Here is a 20,122-nt window from a genome sequence, read left to right as displayed (position 1 = left end):
TCTGTTCATTAGTCACGTCCCCACGCCCCTCTTACATTCTTTTGCTTTCCACTTTGAATTTTTATTCTCACAAAAAATAGAAGATTTACTGTTATGCAGACTACTGCATTAGTGTAAAAAATGGTATAAATAATATTGGCGCAGCTGTGAAAGAATATTAGACTCGCCAGTTGACGTGTATTGGACACTTAGCATGATTTGTTTACTTTTGAACTTTGGTAAAAATCGAACATTTCTGCTACTTTGAGCTCAATTTCAAGGTACTTTTCATTGTAAAATCAGTGAAAATCATCCCAATTTCTGTAATATATCTTCCATTCTATAGAATGAGACCAGGAAAACTAGAATACAACAATAAATACCATACGAAAATACAGTGCAATGTCGCTGTTTTAATCCAAAAACACGGTCAAAGTTTTTTTTTTCTCATTACGCACTGTGTGCTGCAGGATTTTTTTCATACTGCGCACACTGACCACATAGACCCATCCTTTCATATGTAATCCTACCAGCTTTCTCTCACTAGATTTGAGGGCGCTAGAATTTAGGCGTACTAGTACATCAAAAACCCTGGTGCGTAAGCCGTACTAGTACGGCCGAAACCCTGAAAGGTTAACTAAAATGTAAAGCATACAGAAGACATAATCTACTCCATGACAAAAAATTTCCCACTAATAAAATTATTTCTCAACTGCTAACTTTATCAATGGCATTTACAGTATCTTTCATGTATGATCATATGGTGTGGATGTGGAGGTTCTGTTGTCACCGTATATATACAGAGTTGTTGCCTTAATCCCTATTATAGGAATTAAGGTCCTGTATTTCTAGTGTTATTGTACAGAAACATTGATTAAACAGAATTTATAGAATTATGAAACTAAGATGGGAAAAGATAAACCACGAGGTACGTGTTAATTGACCCTCACCTGGCATGAGATTTCAGCGTACAAAGAAAGAAACTCATCTTTGGTTTATTTCTCATTCATTATGCAGAATTCACATTCTGCCAAACATTTGCTCTATTGGGGTTAGCACTATATAATGTGACTTGCTTGTGCTTTATAGTTTTGGTGTGTATATATACTATGTGAAATAGACCTGTACCTTTCTCGTCTCCCACCCTCCCTTTTCTTTTGTTTATTCCTATAAAGTATATGTCACAGCTTTCTTGTTAGTTCTAACTACAGTTCATTGTCTTAGCTGTATTCTGTAGCTATTTATAGACCCGGCACTACTTACTGCCCCGCAGCGCTGCATAACTCTTGGCAGTTTAGCGCTTTATTTCATTACTTGATTTTGATTTCCCTGTATTCTGTACTCTGCTTATACAGGAGGGCCCTGCTTTTATAATAGCTTAGGTTTTAGGCTACTGTTGTACAGCGAAAATCACTGTAAAGTGAATCATAGCCTTTTTTTTCACTTTCAAATGCATATACATAAAAGCTTGATAACATGTTTACACTATCATATATTAAGTGAGCAATAGTGCTGGGCCTAAAAAAATGCATATATAGTACATATATTACTTACCTTAAAATATTTTCATTCTTAGCTTATAGTCAGTGGTGAATATATTTATTGTAGGAAATCTGAATAGATGAAGAATTGGTATAATTGAAAACTGCTATACAGTGAAGCACTGTAAAGTGGGACCCTCCTGTATACTGTATCTTATAGTACAGTGTAGTAGGAGTCATTATTATGTTTGGACATTGCTTTGAACTTCTCGAAAGGTTCATACGTGAATATATTTTTTTTTAGATGAAGAACTAAAAAGCCTTAAACTTTGATAACAATAACAAAAATAAGAGGTGTGCTATATTATAGTACTTAAATGTTGGTTTGAGCTTCTGAATATTGCATGAATAAATGGCTGTTCAGACATATAGCACAATTAATGGAATTCTTATTTTGTAGAATTTAAAAAAAAAAAAAATATTTTTCCTGTGCTTTTGCTTGTCATTTATTTTGCATTAATATGAAGTTTATTAGTTATTTCTAATATAATTGTGATATATAAAGAATTAAAAGGCACAGTACTGTGACTGGAACAGTAAACAAATAACCTGCACATAGGAGAAAGAAACTCATGATAATGTTTTGGTCCGACTTGCACCATTAACTAGTCACACACTAACACACAAAGGAAAGGCAGACAGTTATATATGAAAGGATGGGAGAGAGAGAGATAGAAAAATAAAAGAAGGAAGTGGAGATAGTAGTGGAAGTTGTAGTTGTAGTGGGTAGTCAGACCGAAATGTCATCATGGGTTTCTTTCTCCTGTGTGGGATATTTGTGTATATCATTTAAAGACAGTATCCTAAAAGCTTTTAGTGTGTTTCTTTTCCACTAATTGTTTGAATACTAAATCAGACCATTTTATATATACAGTAGACCCCCGGTTAACGAACTTTTTTCATTCCAGTAGTATGTTCTGGTGCCAGCACTGACCGAATTTTTTCCCATAAGGAATATTGTGAAGTAGATTAGTCCATTTCAGACCCCCAAACATACACGTACAAACGCACTTACATAAATACACTTACATAATTGGTCGCATTTGGAGGTGATCGTTAAGCGGGGGTCCACTGTATATATATATATATTTTTACAAGCAGTTTAACAACCTCTGTTTATAACATCTAACTTCATAACTCCTGAGGTTGTCATTAAAACAAGCATAGAATTGTTAAAATCTTATGTTAGATGCACAGTTTTGACTGAAAATTTTTAAAAATTAGTCCCAGATAAGTGAACATTATCTTAAAGATATAAGTTGCAATCATGAACCATTTTGAAATTTAACATTTAAATAATTTTCCTTAGGTAACATGTGATAAAATGATGTTATGATGTAGCAGTTCTAAGTTACAATTGTGTGAAGAATTACACACATTTGTAACATCTGGGTATCTTTATTTGTAGACGTTTTGCCAACCAGTGGCTTTATCAATATAATACAAGGACATAATGTGAAGAATTATATACAGAAGATGAGGTAATCAGTTCCCCAGCCAAGGCTGAGGGACTGATTACCTCATTTTTGCATATAATTCTTCACATTATGTCCTTGTATTGTACTGATAAAGAAACTGGATGGCAAAACGTCTACAAATAAAGATACCCAGATGTTACACGTGTCTAATTCTTCATCTTATCAGTACTGTATACCATTTATCAACAAGTTACAGTAGTGTGCTTGTGCAAGTGAGGACTCGTTTAATGGTACATTCATTCTCACTTTAGTCAAGAATAATTGTTTATTACATAAAGCACTTCAGAATAGGCTACTCTCTTCTAATTCTCTCTCTTTTGATGGCGACCATGTGTTACAGACAATAGTGCGCAGGATCGAGACAAACACATGATGTTCGCACGTTACGTCACATACGCTGGTCTAACACTAGCCACATGCATCATCCTCCAGAAGAACACAATTATTGCTGCCATTGTTGGGCTAAGCGTGGCTGTTTACATCAGCTTCTCAGAATACTACCTAAAGGACACGGCTGCACCGCCAGTCACGCCTCAGCTTCCACCTTCTATGTTTTCTCCAGACATGACGGATTAGAATACAGAGTTATGAGCATTGTGTACAAGTTTTCAAACTGGAAAATCAGATATAACATGACTTTCAATGAAAATTACACATATAATTGCAAGACAGGCATATATATATTAAGTACAAGTAATGGTGTTACATAAAGTACCATATTTGGAATAAACTGGGGATACAAAATTGGTATATATGGGTGGCACATTTGCAGTCTGTGCAATTTTAAACTTATTAATACTATATTAGGAAAAAAAATTGATTCCTAAATCTATGTATTATACAGTAGATTTAAACACAATATTATTTTGGGGCAATATTTTAGTTGTAGGGGTCTATTGAAATAGACTATAAAATCTACACTGTATATATATATTTATATAATGTATACAGTATATTTCTGTGAATAACTTGTGGTGGTAGCAGAAGTTAAAAGATAACTTCAGTGAGATTTCTTCTGCCATTTATTTCTTCTCTGCTATGCTGATATTGATACAAAGATCACAATTTTAATTAAACAAATGGCTTCACTTCCGTCACTATTCAGACATCCCAGTTAACATTAACGTACAGGGATTCTGTCTTGAGGTCGGTCTTTCAGCCATATTATTCAAGATTGGGTGCAAATTTAAGTGAATGTCGTAATTTCATTATAAAGTAAATACTTTTATTAGCAGACATTAACTTGTGATGAGTTTGTGGTATTGTAACCTGGTCTGGTTCTTGGGTCACCATATAGCATGTTGAAACCAGTGTGGTATATTAATAGTTTACTTTAGTCATTACCTGGGTGCATGTATGTGTCTCTTGATTGCCATACCACGAAAAACCAGAGCACCTACTGACCAACGACAGCGGTATTATTACAACTCCTGTGAGATCATTTGTCTTTGGTTACAGAGCCAACCAAGCATTTATTTTTCCTAATGCTACATGGGCCGTATGGGTTAAGCACTCTTTTTGAAATTATGATATGTATTATTTCTCTGCTTTTATTAAAAATTTTCTTTAAGGACTGAATATGATATATCTAGTCATAGTTGATTATTTAATATGTTGGGCATTTAAGTTCTGCTAACAAAACACACTTTCTTGATGTGTGTATCCCTCTTGCCCGGGAGTCATCAGGTAGTGTAAAAAAAAATTTATCATGCTGGCTGTCTCCCACCAAGGCAGGGTGTAATATATAAGTCAAAATATTTTTTCATGGGGAATCCTTTGAAGCAGTGTGACTCAGTGCTGAAGAAAGGCTCTTAATCTAAGAAATTGGAGCTACCCCTATGCTTGAATCAAACTTGATTACCTCCCATTTCCCAAGCACTGTATGACCACCACAAGTGTGGCACTTCCCCATGAATAAAATAATAATTTAGTGGTTATTGAACCTCTTTAAATGTTTTTGCTAAGTATGGTAGACACTTGAGTGTTGATCCTAAGTTCAGGATGGATATAGCCATCCCTTGGTCTGCTCTAGTTGAGCAATTTTTTATTATTTCTAGGCATCAGTGCCACCGTAAACAAAAATTTTCTTGATCCATTCTTACTGTTGTGAAAACCTTGAACTAAGTGACACTTGTTTTTTCTTTTCATTTATTTTAGGTCTTAATCAAAATTTCATTCCTCATACATGTATATGAGAAGCCAAATACGTATTTTGTTGGTTTCTGGGAAAAAAAAATCAGTTCATCTAAGTAGCCTGTCATGAATGGTAACAAACCCTCAATTTATTAGACTTTAGAAATAAAATCTGTTGCAGCAATTGATTTAAAGAAAGTGGACAAAAATCTGTTTGATACAGAATTTTACATTGTTACAATCATGGCAAAGTACTCTAGTATCTCTCCACCATAATTCACATTACCAATCACCCATTGCCATCTATTAGTCCACTAAGTCAAGGGTTTACTGTACAGTAAACCCTTTTTTTTAATGCACAGGCCATATCCCACTGAGGTAGGGTGACTTTAAAAGAAAAACAAGCTTTTCGTTTCACCCTTGATATAACGGACTAATCAGGAATTGTCCGAGTGTCCTTTAAATCAGAATAATGTTAAAAATAACAAAAAAATGCACTGAAGTACTCCATTGTATACCTAATATAGTACTGTACACCCAGTTTACAGCAATAAATATTAAAAATAAAGGAGCTAAAAGTACAATTTACTTGGTGGATTTTGCCCATAATTTTAAAATTTAGTCCATTATGTCAAGGGGTTACTGTATATTAAATGGCATATATTTTACTGTTTTTTTTTTTTTTTACATGCTTCTCTGAGTTGTTTAAGCAATGATTTGAGGAAAATTGTATAAAATACCGGCGCAACGGGAAAAAAATCGTAAGTGTTGTAAAACACAATAGTACGTACGTATTTTACTCTACGTTTTGCCCACACATTGAGCTTTATCAAGTCATGGAGATCTGTTTGTGACTTGATAAAACCGACTGTATGGGCAAAACATTGTCAGTAAATGATCGCATACTACATTTCTCTCTAGGCCATGAATGCTGCATTTTTTTTTTCCCCAAGTACACTGTATCAAAAAGTTGATTAGTTGAAGAAAGGGCCTTCATAGCATACATTCTTCAGTTTTCTATTCACTTTTTCAATTGCATTTACAAAAATTTCTCTTTGTAGAGAATCTTCATAGGGCTGACTGTATATAATAATATTGACCAAACAAAACTGAGATGAAATGTCCTGTGACATAAGATGAAGAGTGCCTGTGCCCACTAGTTGTTACAGTAGGCTCTCTTTAAAACTGAATAACACATACTGTGAAGGCCTTTCCATGTGCTATATATTTTTGGATGGTTATTCTATTGCATTTACACAAAATTGCACTACATAGAACTATATAAGGCTTTCTGAGAATTATGTATAGGCACAAACAACAAACTTTATTTCTATAAAGTGGAATACAGTATGTTATATAGTGAGGGTAATTAACATATATAACCTACTTTATAGAAAGCCCCTTATATGCAAGATATTTTGGACAGCCTTAAAAATAAATTATGATTACTAATACACAAGAATAAGAATGTATAGTTTATATTATGTTAGAGGTATTCAGTAATTCAATAAAAAATGAATTAAGGTTGAAGCTAGGGACCTAAATTGAAGGAATGATAGAACAAGAGCAGGGACAATATTGGATGAAAGACAGCTTCTGGGTTCCAGGAATTGTCAAGATAATAAATTGTTAGGATCACATTAAAATAGTGTTTTTTTTAACCCTTAAATTGTCCAAGCAGATCTACGTTCACATGCATAGTGCTCCAAAAGTAGATTTATGTTTTTTTACATATTTTCAAATATAACAAAAAAAAAAGTAGATCAAAGTTTTTTACACATTTTCAAATGTAAAAAAAAAAACTACTACTTTTTTACATACTACTATCAAATGTTGAAAAAACATATATACAGTGGTCCCTCGCTTTTCGTAGTTCTCGGCAATCGTAAATTTCGCCAATCATAGGGGTATTTTCATATAAACACGGACTTGCTTTTCATAGGTTGACTCACGAATAGTAGTTCGTCCGGGATGCGTATGCACGGTGTGAGGCGGGGCGGCCTCCCTACTCAGCCAGTCTGGCATTGTTTACCAGTGAATGAAGGTCCCCTCAAGTGCTCCTACGAAATATTTCATAATATTCCACTCATTTTAGTGCTTACAATTACTAAATAAGCTACCATGGCTCCAAAGAAAGCTCCTAGTGCCAAGCCTGTGATAAAGAAGGTGAGAAATATGTACAGTGACAAAGTCTTGGGCCATTTTAAGGAAGTGTTAAAGAGACGCCAGAAACAGAGCTCTCTCCACAGTTACTTTGCGAGACAGGACTAGAGTGACGCTCAAGGTGGTCCTAGTGGCATTAAGAAACAGAGAAGAGAAGCAACCCCAGAGAAGCAATTGGTACCTGAGGTGTTGCTGGAAGGGGATTCCCCTTCCAAACTGTAAACAATCCAATCTCTCTCCTCCTCCAGTCTCCCATACACTAAGAAGAATCTCCAATAAAGGTAAGTGTTATGCTGTTAATGTTTCATTCATCATTTCCCATTGTATTGTTTATGTACTATATGTATATTTCATGTAAAAAAATTTTTTGTTTCAATACTTCTGGGTGTCAAGAACAGATTAATTGTATTTACATTATTTCTTATGGGGAAAATTGATTCGCAAATCGTAAATTTCGTTTATAGTAGCTCCTCCAGGAACGGATTAATTACGAAAAACGAGGGACCACTGTATACGCTTGGACCGTTTACGGGTTAGCAGTAGCTTTGAAGTGGCTGGCAGATAGAGAGGCTCATAAATCTTCACGGACAGACTTTTCTAGGTTTTATGTCCTCTTATACTGAGTTTTTACATAGGTCGAGTCAGATTTGGGAAATACCATAGAGATTTTTGAGTCTGGTATTATGCCTGTGAGTTCTGTTGCAACTATCAAGAAATTGTTTCAGGGCAGGAATAATATTAGAACTGATTATCCTGTATAACTAGTATGTACAGTAATATGAGTGAATTTTATGTATATTAAGTATAGACTCCTAATGAATGGGAGTGTGTGTTATCTGGCCTTGGACTGGGTAATCATACATACCGCTGCATTTTGTTGTTGTTATTGGCTTAAGAGGATTTGTTGTAGTGGATCCCCAGGCACAAATAGCATAGGTGAGGTAGAGATAGATTAGAGAGTAGTAGTAAGAAATGCTGTTTGAGGTACACAGTAATGTATTTTGGAGAAGATGTGTCCAGAACTTTATAACCCCATACTGGTTTAGCCCATTCCTCATGAATATAATACATAATAACAATTGACACCGATAATATTCTTTTTGTTCCCTATGGGTCCCATGTTTTAAATGTGAGATTTTCACCATATGTCTTCATATTTTTAAGTGTATTTATAAATGTATTATCCCTTTAACATTTTAATTATATATTGCTATATCATAGATTTATTGCAATTTACGTAATTATATTTTTATTGCATATTCAGTTATGTATATACTGTATAGTTTTGCCAGTTTATTTTTGTAACTTTTTAAAATTATTAAAGTATTGACATGATAATAAAGGTGGAAACTTTGGTTCAAAGTTAATCATATATAGTATTTTTTTGTTTTATTAGACTAAAATAATGAAAAATTTGTAATGGTCACTTTGACAAATGATTTCTCTGAAATTTGTCCCTCACTTGTCACAAACAAATTGTACACTTTATTTACATTGAGAGTTAAAAAGAAAGTTTTTATTTATTGTAGAGAGAAAAACAGACAGACACATACATACATACATACATACATACATTACATTACATTACATTACATTACATAAAAAGACAGAAATATAGAGACAGCACAAACTTGTAATCCACTTACAAGAAGGGCTCTTGATCTGAGGAATTGAGGTCTGAAAGCACAGATTTGTAATACATTTACATAGGGATTTGTAGCTGCCCTCTTCCTTGGATCAAACCTGATTATTTTCCATTCCCCAGGCATTGTACAACTATTATAATATTCTGTAATAGTAATTTGAGTATGAAGCCCTGCATATATGTATATGGTATATTTTTTTCAGTGATTAATGTGTCGTGTATAAATGTGGTGTATTGATAGTAATTAAATTGGGTATATGGCTAATACTGCTGTTTTTACAATTGTGGTAAACATTAAAGGCATTTTTATTTTACACAATTGAATTTACATTATTCTTACAATGTAGTATATATAGATACAGAACTTTAGGTAACATGCTGTGAAAATGGAAATCATGAATATATTTGTAAAGTATGTTGTGTTGCATTTACAATATTCGCACTGACTAAGATTGTTCAGGAGCACTTGTTTATGAATAAGATTGTGTGCAACACTTGGGTGTGCATCTATGTGAAGAATGACACGTTTGCAACCTTTTGGGAACTTTTATTGTGGAAATGTTTTGACAACCAGTGGCTTCCTCAGTCTGGTACAGAGGTGAATGGTGGAAGATAAGTAGTTTGTGGTAATCAGTCCCTCAGCCTTAAGTTGATGTGTTCACTTCATCATTCATCTTCCACCATTCATTGCTGTGCTAGGCTGAGGAAGCACTTACTGGTGAAACATTTCCAAAATGTTGCAAACGTGTCTAATTCTTCAACTTGTCATTTTTTTAAACCATGTTACTTTTTTGAACTGTAGTATTGGCACGCCTCTAGCAAGACAGTGATGGAGTGAGTGATGATGAAAGTGTTTCCTCTTTTTTGGGTCACAATACCTCTGTGGGAAATGGCCAATGTGTTAAAAAGTATCTTTATTTTGAAGACATTTTGCCAGCAACTGGCTTCTTCAATTTAATGAAGAGATTGCAGACTAAGAGACATTGAAAGATGAGGTGATCAGTCCTTCAGCCTTGATAAAGGCTAATTGACGGAACATTTATCAAGGCTGAGGTACTGATTACCTCATCTTCCATGTCTCTAGTATGTAATATCTGTACTGAATTGAAAGAGCCACTGGTTGGCAAAATATCTTTGTAATAAATATGCCAGAATGTTGCACGTGTCTTATTCATCAACTTGTCGGTATTGTACAGTATACCACTAATGTAAGGTAGCACCCGTGGCAGGTCATGACTGGTGGGTTGCACCGAGCCTTCTGATAGTCAGCATTTGGCACCACCACTGCTTTTGTAGGAGAATACAGTAAAATGTATCCTTTCAGGTTTTCCAGCTAGCAACAACTTAAGGCAGCCCTTTGTCCTTTATAAATTTTGATTCAAAATGGGTTAACTGGTTTGTGAGAGGGTAGGACACAAATGCTGTATTGCCATTCTTCTATTGTTTAGAACTCCAGGTAAAAATTTTATACTCTTCTGACAATGGGGGCTACACTAATAATATTTCAGCATATTGTAGTTAAAGACACATGAGCAAATACTTGGAACATTTTATGATGGGAATGGTTTGATCCTGGGACCTTGTTCATTATTATGGAGTGAACACAGTCCCAGGACACAAGCTGTCGGTATTATATACCAGGTTTTCACCGCTTCATGTACTTCAGTAAGCGGCACATGCACGAGAAAGCGTGCTTTATTGAGCCTTGAACACAAGACAACATTTATTAAGGAGAGTGACAGGGAAGTTACCTGGTCTTCTTGTTAGCACCTAACTATCACCTTTTTAAATGAGTTCCTTGGTATGTATGTAACAGTAAAACTCACCGAGCAGTATGTTTTTTAATGACGGCTTGCTTTGGGTAGATATTGCTAAGACATCAAACAAGATGGTCAAGAGACAAATGCATTAATTTATAACCTTTATTGATGACGTTTCACCCATGCAGTGAGCTTCATTGAGTCAAAAATAAATCTTCTGTTTGTGACAAGATTTGGCTAGATTCATTTGCATCTCTTAGCCAAATCTCTTCCCTAAAGATTCGCTCAGTGTCTTTGATTTATTACAGGTTGGCTTGCTGGCTGTCTATCTATCACACAATCTCAGTCCCATCATTGCTGGATATGTTTTACTGTATTGGAATATTTCTCAGCTTTGTGTTAGTATCCATTTGATTACATGCAAGGTGTCCACAAAGTCCTTTCCTGATCTCGATAAATTATTACACCAATATAGTATAAGATGTGAAATTCAGTTCTTTGCATACAATAGTGTAATTATGGTAACATGGCAGATGAATCAGTGAAGGACTTGATTACTCAAAAAATCTTAATTTTGGAAAAAAAAATCTTTAATTGTTTTGTGTTGATAGCTATTATTATAGATACAGTAATTTTCATGTACAGTATATGCGACTGAACTACTTCACCAATATTTTTATACCATTTCATTAACATGACAAGATGTAATTCGTAGTTTCTTACACAAGAAGCATGAAAGTTTGTAAAATTATCACATCACACTGCAACAACCTTTGATAACTAGAATTATTTACCTGTATGTTATTCCCTTATAAAGGTGTTCTTCATATGTATAATATATGAATTTTCTTATCCTGTTGGAGCATACAAATTCATAAGCATAAGAAGGTTTTGAGTGCTAAGGCTTAGACATCCAGCAGCCATATGTTGGTGCATTAGATAGCTATGAGTGAAGAAAAGTGTTTTTTACAACTTAATATACTGTTGGATTGCAAGCAAGATTCATTCATGAAGGTATTCAGGAAAACTAGTTAGCCTGACTTGATTTCTGGAGTTGGAAAGTAGTACAGTGCCTGCACTCTGAAGGAGGTGTGGGGATGTTGCAATTTGGAGTGCAGTCTGAGCTGTGATGTCAGCACACTTTCAGCAATTGAATGAATGACAATGAATGTGTTTCCTCTTGTTTAGGTCACCCTAGCTTGATTGGAGATGGCCAGTATGTTAAAAAAAAGTTTTTTTGCAAGACTAATGCTAGTGTGGCTGTCTTTAAGTAAAAATAATAACACTATTAAACCTCATGGCAGCAAGCCTGTAGTGGTTGAAGGGCTTGTTTGTGACCTAGCAGGCAATGTTAACAGGTAGCTGTGGCTGTTAGCAAGGGCTACTACTGATATAAAAGTAAATAGGTAAGTTTATTCGGGTATATGCAAATGTAGTTACATAGATTATGATACACAGCATATGTGTAGAGAACCTAGGATAACTCAAAAAAAGTCAGGCACTGCAAGTCCTCATGTTGAATGACTTTGATGGCTGATCAAGATCTTATTACTTCCAGTCAGTCCAGAATGTGTACTACTAATACTACCACTACTCTCCTGCTCACTTTCTCGTATTCACCTGTATAAGTTGTATCTTTGGGCCATGATACCATTTCAGTCTCGGCTATATCTGCAAGTTGTAGATGTAATATAATGCACACCAGTTGAGTACAGCCAGAGAAGTTGTAGAGCATTTGGTTCACAACTGAAAAGACATGAATTTGATTTCCTGGGTGGAGTGGACAGTTCTCCAAAAACTGCTGTCCATGTTCACCTAGCAGTGGCTGCTTAACTTTTTCCAGCAACTTGCAAGGTATGCATTTTAAGGATGCTGTATAAGCATGTTGATTAGGATCTGTGTGTTATCTTTCTTGAAGATTGAAACTATAACTAAGCATCTGTCATTTGTTATGTAGTTCCTTTTCTGAGCCCTGCAATGGAGTATTTTGTCACCATTGACAGGATCTTCACCTATGGAATTAGAATTAACTTCCCTTTCCTTGGACCAAATCTGATTACCATCTAATCCTAGCTTTTGTATGATTCCAATAGATTAAGCACTTTTCCCATGAATCTCTTTATGCTAATAATTCCTTCATGAGTGAGTTACTGATGATAAGGGCTCCACCAGCCTTATTCAGTATCCATCATAACATATTTTCTGCATCATGTAACAACTGCTGTGTCTAGCTCTCTCTCAGGGAAATGCATCAGTGTTATATATGGCCCTTATGGGTTTAGAGCTGAATATGGGTTATAGTAATACCGCCTCTATTCACTTAGCGACGTGCTCATTTACCAACTCTTCGGACTTACGACGGACTCTCTGACCAGTATTCATACATAAATACAGTGGACCCTCGACCAGCGATATTAATCCGTTCCTGAGAGCTCATCGTTAATCGAAATTATCGTTAGTCGAGTTAATGTTCCCCATAAGAAATAATGAAAATCAAATTAATCCGTGCAAGACACCCAAAAGTATTGAAAAAAAAAATTTTACCACATGAAATATTAATTTTAATACACACAAACTGAAGAAGACATGCACAGTTACATGACACTTACCTTTATTGAAGATCTGGTGATGCTTGATGGGATGGGAGGAGGGGAGAGTGTTGATGGTGTTAGTGTTTAGAAGGGGAATCCCCTTCCATTGGGACTTGAGGTGGCAAGTCCTTTTTCGGGGTTACTTCCCTTCTTCTTTTAATGCCACTAGGACCAGCTTGAGAGTCACTGGACCTCTGTTGCACAACATATCTGTCCATAGAGGCCTGTACCTCCCGTTCCTTTATGACATTCCTAAAGTGTTTCACAACATTGTCAGTGTCACAATTAAACACTTGTTCAGGTTTCAATTCTTTACTGTCTATGTACTCCTTGAATTCCTGCTTTTTGGTCCAAACTGGCAGCCTCACCATGCCTTATCACACTATGTATGCCACTACAATTCTTAAATCTCTCAAACCAACCTTTGCTGGCCTTAAATTCACTCACATCACCACTAGTTGCTGGCATTTTTCTAATTAAATCCTCATGCAACTTCCTAGCCTTTTCACATATGATTGCTTGAGAGATGCTATCTCCTGCTATCTGTTTTTCATTTATCCACACCAATAACAGTCTCTTAACATCTTCTATCACTTGCGATCTCAGTTTCGAAAACATAGTTGCACCTTTGGCAAGAACAGCTTCCTTGATTGCCGTTGTCTTGGCCACAATAGTAGCGATGGTTGATTGGGGTTTTGTGTACAACCTGGCCAGCTCGGAGACACGCACTCCACTTTCATACTTAGCAATGATCTCTTTCTTCATATCCATAGTAATTCTCACCCTTTTTGCTGTAGGGTTGGCACTAGAAGCTTTCTTGGGGCCCATGGTGACTTATTTTGCAGGTGCAATCACTAAAAAGGCTGTGATAATATGAAATGTTCCGATTGTATGCTTGGAAGTGACCGCGGTGGCTTGCTGGCTTGTAAACACTGGCCAGAAGTGGACGCGTCTCAGACGGAACGAATAGTGTTGGTCGAGTTTTTTAGCGCTAGTCGAGGCAAAATTTTTGTGTTAAAATTTATTGCTAGTCGGATTTATTGTTAATCGATGCCATCGTTGGTCGAGGGTCCACTGTAATGTATATTAGAGCTGATTTCCTCTATTCTTTTCATTTCAATATACAGTATACACTGCTGTATAAACATTTAAAAATATACCATAAATGTTATAAATGGTGCAAAGATGACATTAAAACAATATCAAAGATGGTTGACACACACACACTACCATTATAGTATGCTCCTCACTTAGCGATGAATTCGTTTAATGATTTGATCTTAGGAACAGAACTCCGTTGTTAAGTGAGGAGAGGCTATGATCAGGTACTACATGCAGTATGTGCACATGCATATACTAATTGAAGTACAGCATAACCAAGAAATGATAAAAGGACATATAGCAAAGGGAAACCTTTATTAGTATGTCTTGCCTTCATCAAGTTCAAATTCAAATTCAAATTTTTATTTCTTTGCAAGTTTATAATGTGATTGACATGTTGTAGATAAGTAGTTTACAGTGTGTAATTACAATAATGATTTGTAGTGCAAAGAGCGCCACTATCATGCCTAGGCATTACAGGCAGACTAAATTTAATGGGTTACAGACTACGTAATACTAGAAAAATAAATCATTGTTTGTTGAAGTTGTACGTCTGTTTTTATATATAGAAAACAGTAAATTGACTCAATTACGATACGGGAAAATTACAATGCGACAAGTTGAAAGTAGTACACAGGTTGTACGTATATATCAACAGTAAAATGACTTCAATTACAATATGGGAATACATACAGTGGTACCTCGAGTTTCAAACAGCTAGCAACTCGATCAATTATGTAAGTGTATTTTTGTAAGTGCTTATTTAAGTGTATTTTCAGTAACGCCACTCGAACAGCCTTCTCGAACGAATTATGGCCAAAACTCCAGGTACCACTGTATTACAGTGGGCCATGTTGAAAGTAGTTTACAGTATGAGATTGTTACAAATGAGTATAAGTCAGAACAATTTTGTGCAGGTATTGATTTTTTACAATGTAGTATTGAGTAATGTAATGAAATTTGAGCATCATTTTTTGAAGTTTTGAGATTTAGGCGAGAGACACTGAGCCTTAGCACAGTATGTGGTAATGGAGGTGAATTTGAAAGCTGTTTAGTTTTGGGTGAGTAGGTGATTTCTAAGTACTGGATAAACCCTCATGGTAGTGAAACATTCCCGGCTGCCTTATTCATTTTACCTACTGCCTCACGAACTTCCCCCACACTCACAACTGGTCCTACAAGATGTTATTCCTCCTTGCCCTATACACGAAATCACAGCTTCCCTATCTTCATCAACATTTAACAATTCCTCAAAATATTCCTTCCATCTTCCCAATACCTCTAACTCTCCATTTAATAACTCTCCTCTCCTATTTTTAACTGACAAATCCATTTGTTCTCTAGGCTTTCACACCCTCTCTAAAAGTTTCTCCTACTTTAGCATTCAAGTCCCCTACCACAATTACTCTCTCACTTGGTTCAAAGGCTCCTATACATTCACTTAACATCTCCCAAAATCTCTCTCTCTCCTCTGCATTCCTCTCTTCTCCAGGTGCATACACGCTTATTATGACCCACTTCTCGCATCCAACCTTTACTTTAATCCACATAATTCTTGAATTTACACATTCATATTCTCTTTTCTCCTTCCATAACTGATCATTTAACATTACTGCTACCCCTTCCTTTGCTCTAACTCTCTCAGATACTCCAGATTTAATCCCATTTATTTCCCCCCACTGAAACTCTCCTACCCCCTTCAGCTTTGTTTCGCTTAGGGCCAGGACATCCAACTTCTTTTCATTCATAACATCAGCAATCATCTGTTTCTTGTCATCCGCACTACATCCACGCACATTTAAGCAACCCAGTTTTATAAAGTTTTTCTTCTTCTCTTTTTTAGTAATTGTATACAGGAGAAGGGGTTACTAGCCCATTGCTCCCGGCATTTTAGTCGCCTCATACGACACGCATGGCTTACGGAGGAAAGATTCTTTTCCACTTCCCCATGGACAATAGAAGAAATAAAAAAGAACAAGAGCTATTTAGAAAAAGGAGAAAAACCTAGATGTATGTATATATATATATGCATGTGCGTGTCTGTGAAGTGTGACCAAAGTGTAAGTAGGAGTAGCAAGATATCCCTGTTATCTTAGCGTGTTTATGAGACAGAAAAAGAAACCAGCAATCCTACCATCATGCAAAACAGTTACAGGTTTTTGTTTCACAGTCATCTGGCAGGACGGTAGTACTTCCCTGGGTGGTTGCTGTCTACCAACCTACTACCTACTACTATGTATGTGTATGAATTTGATGTTCATACATTTACATATCTCCATGGGGAAATGGAACAGAATTCTTCCTCTGTAAGCCATGGTGGGGGGCTCTTGATCTAGGGAATTGGATCTGTGCTCTTGTTCCCTGAATTGAGTCATCCACAGGTGCTGCATAATCCCTACGGGTTTAGCGCTCCTCCATGATTATAATAATCCATAAGCCATGCGTGTCATAAGAGGCAACTAAAATGCTGGGAGCAAGGGGTAAGTAACCCCTTCTCCTGTATAAATTACTAAATTTAAAAAGAAAAACTTTTTGTTTTTCTTTATAGGTCACCCTGCCACGGTGGGATACAGCTGGTTTGTTGAAAAAAAAAAATTTACATGTAAGCCATGGACTAATTTCCTCCAACTCAACAAGGTGCATTTGTTAGTTCAATTGGTAGTGCACTCAGCTCACATACTATGAAGGCTTACTCAGCCCTGTAACAACTTCAGACAGTATTACCAAGGCTGGCTCCTCCTCAGGAAAATTAATGAATAGAAAAAGAAATAATTCACAAAGATAGATGGGAAAAGAGGAAGGTGGCAACAACAAGTAAGAGGGAGGTGAAAGTGTATAAACTAAGGGAGGAGGAAGTTCGGGTGAGATATAAGCGACTATTGGCAGAAAGGTGGGCTAGTGCAAAGATGAGTAGTGGGGGGGTTGAAGAGGGTTGGAATAGTTTTAAAAACGCAGTATTAGAATGTGGGGCAGAAGTTTGTGGTTATAGGAGGGTGGGGGCAGGAGGAAAGAGGAGTGATTGGTGGAATGATGAAGTAAAGGGTGTGATAAAAGAGAAAAAGGTAGCTTATGAGAGGTTTTTACAAAGCAGAAGTGTTATAAGAAGAGCAGAGTATATGGAGAGTAAAAGAAAGGTAAAGAGAGTGGTGAGAGAGTGCAAAAGGAGAGCAGATGATAGAGTGGGAGAGGCACTGTCAAGAAATTTTAATGAAAATAAGAAAAAATTTTGGAGTGAGTTAAACAAGTTAAGAACGCCTAGGGAAAGTATGGATTTGTCAGTTAAAAACAGAGTAGGGGAGTTAGTAGATGGGGAGATGGAGGTATTAGGTAGATGGCGAGAATATTTTGAGGAACTTTTAAATGTTAAGGAAGAAACAGAGGCAGTAATTTCATGCACTGGTCAGGGAGGTATACCATCTTTTAGGAGTGAAGAAGAGCAGAATGTAAGTGTGGGGGAGGTATGTGAGGCATTACGTAGAATGAAAGGGGGTAAAGCAGCTGGAACTGATGGGATCATGACAGAAATGTTAAAAGCAGGGGGGGATATAGTGTTGGAGTGGTTGGTACTTTTGTTTAATAAATGTACGAAAGAGGGGAAGGTACCTAGGGATTGGCGGAGAGCATGTATAGTCCCTTTATATAAAGGGAAGCGGGACAAAAGAGACTGTAAAAACTATAGAGGAATAAGTCTACTGAGTGTACCAGGAAAAGTGTATGGTAGGGTTATAATTGAAAGAATTAGAGGTAAGACAGAATGTAGGATTGCGGATGAGCAAGGAGGTTTCAGAGTGGGTAGGGGATGTGTAGATCAAGTGTTTACATTGAAGCATATATGTGAACAGTATTTAGATAAAGGTAGGGAAGTTTTTATTGCATTTATGGATTTAGAAAAGGCATATGATAGAGTGGATAGGGGAGCAATGTGGCAGATGTTGCAAGTAAATGGAATAGGTGGTAAGTTACTAAATGCTGTAATGAGTTTTTATGAGGATAGTGAGGCTCACGTTAGGGTGTGTAGAAGAGAGGGAGAATACTTCCCAGTAAAAGTAGGTCTTAGACAGGGATGTGTAATGTCACCATGGTTGTTTAATATATTTAGAGATGGGGTTGTAAAGGAAGTAAATGCTAGGGTGTTCGGGAGAGGGGTGGGATTAAATTTTGGGGAATCAAATTCAAAATGGGAATTGACACAGTTACTTTTTGCTGATGATACTGTGCTTATGGGAGATTCTAAAGAAAAATTGCTAAGGTTAGTGGATGAGTTTGGGAATGTGTGTAAAGGTAGAAAGTTGAAAATGAACATAGAAAAGAGTAAGGTGATGAGGGTATCAAATGATTTAGATAAAGAAAAATTGGATATCAAATTGGGGAGGAGGAGTATGGAAGAAGTGAATGTTTTCAGATACTTGGGAGTTGACGTGTCGGTGGATGGATTTACGAAGGATGAGGTTAATCATAGAATTGATGAGGGAAAAAAGGTGAGTGGTGCGTTGAGGTATATGTGGAGTCAAAAAACGTTATCTATGGAGGCAAAGAAGGGAATGTGTGAAAGTATAGTAGTACCAACACTCTTATATGGGTGTGGAGCTTGGGTGGTAAATGCAGCAGCGAGGAGACGGTTGGAGGCAGTGGAGATGTCCTGTTTAAGGGCAATGTGTGGTGTAAATATTGTGCAGAAAATTCGGAGTGTGGAAATTAGGAAAAGGTGTGGAGTTAATAAAAGTATTAGTCAGAGAGCAGAAGAGGGGTTGTTGAGGTGGTTTGGTCATTTAGAGAGAATGGATCAAAGTAGAATGACATAGAAAGCATATAAATCTTTAGGGGAAGGAAGGCGGGGTAGGGGTCGTCCTCGAAAGGGTTGGAGAGAGGGGGTAAAGGAGGTTTTGTGGGCAAGGGGCTTGGACTTCCAGCAAGTGTGCGTGAACGTGTTAGATAGGAGTGAATGGAGGCAAATGGTACTTGGGACCTGACTATCTGTTGGAGTGTGAGCAGGGTAATATTTAGTGAAGGGATTCAGGGAAACCGGTTATTTTCATATAGTCGGACTTGAGTCCTGGAAATGGAAAGTACAATGCCTGCACTTTAAAGGAGGGGTTTGGGATATTGGCAGTTTGGAGGGATATGTTATGTATCTTTATAAGTATATGCTTCTAAACTGTTGTATTCTGAGCACCTCTGCAAAAACAGTGATAATGTGTGAGTGTGGTGAAAGTGTTGAATGATGATGAAAGTATTTTCTTTTTGGGGATTTTCTTTCTTTTTTGGGTCACCCTGCCTCGGTGAGAGACGGCCGACTTGTTGAAAAAAAAAAAAAACTTTATTATTTAGTAATGCAAAGATAAAACATTGAAACATGAATGTGTATCCTACTTTAAAGAAAAATGAAAAATGAAATGGAAAAATGACATTTGAATTTAACGCTAATATATACAGTGATACTGGGTTGTCTGGTTGAGGTTGACACCATCTTGTAGAAATTGTAGCCGTTGCTGATGGGGGGGGGGGGGGTCACAGGTGTTTAGTGACAACCCAACGACTAGTTCTTCACAGAGTCTATCGCCTTGAATAGTCAGTCCAGATGACAGGAACGCAGGTTCTTTACCACTGCGAAGATGAGGGGTAGTGTCCTGTACAATTAATCAGGTAGGTAGATCATAAGGTGACGTCCCAAGACCGGTTTCAGTCCGTCTCCTTCAACACTTCTCATTGGTTGGCAGGTGACCCGATCTGT

At 36.7% G+C, this 20,122-nt stretch overlaps 1 protein-coding gene across 3 annotated transcripts in view; it reads left to right on the top strand.

Moving 5' to 3' along the window:
- The window catches only part of Creld (Cysteine rich with EGF like domains), a 57,336-nt gene that overhangs the window by 31,532 nt on the left and 5,682 nt on the right, over positions 1 to 20,122 (top strand). For 2 of the 3 annotated variants that reach the window (XM_070101914.1, XM_070101916.1), the window contains one exon: positions 3,339 to 11,535. The exons of the other annotated variant lie outside the window; for it this stretch is intronic. In XM_070101914.1, the coding sequence (XP_069958015.1) occupies positions 3,339 to 3,574 (236 nt within the window). In that variant the 3' untranslated portion in view covers positions 3,575 to 11,535. Of the gene's footprint in view, positions 1 to 3,338; positions 11,536 to 20,122 lie in introns of those variants that run through there. 3 annotated transcript variants of the gene reach the window in all.

The sequence above is a fragment of the Cherax quadricarinatus genome, chromosome 79 (genome assembly GCF_038502225.1).
Source record: "Cherax quadricarinatus isolate ZL_2023a chromosome 79, ASM3850222v1, whole genome shotgun sequence".
Classification (NCBI taxonomy): Eukaryota; Metazoa; Arthropoda; class Malacostraca; order Decapoda; family Parastacidae; genus Cherax; species Cherax quadricarinatus.
This window is presented reverse-complemented; position numbering and strand designations above follow the sequence as displayed.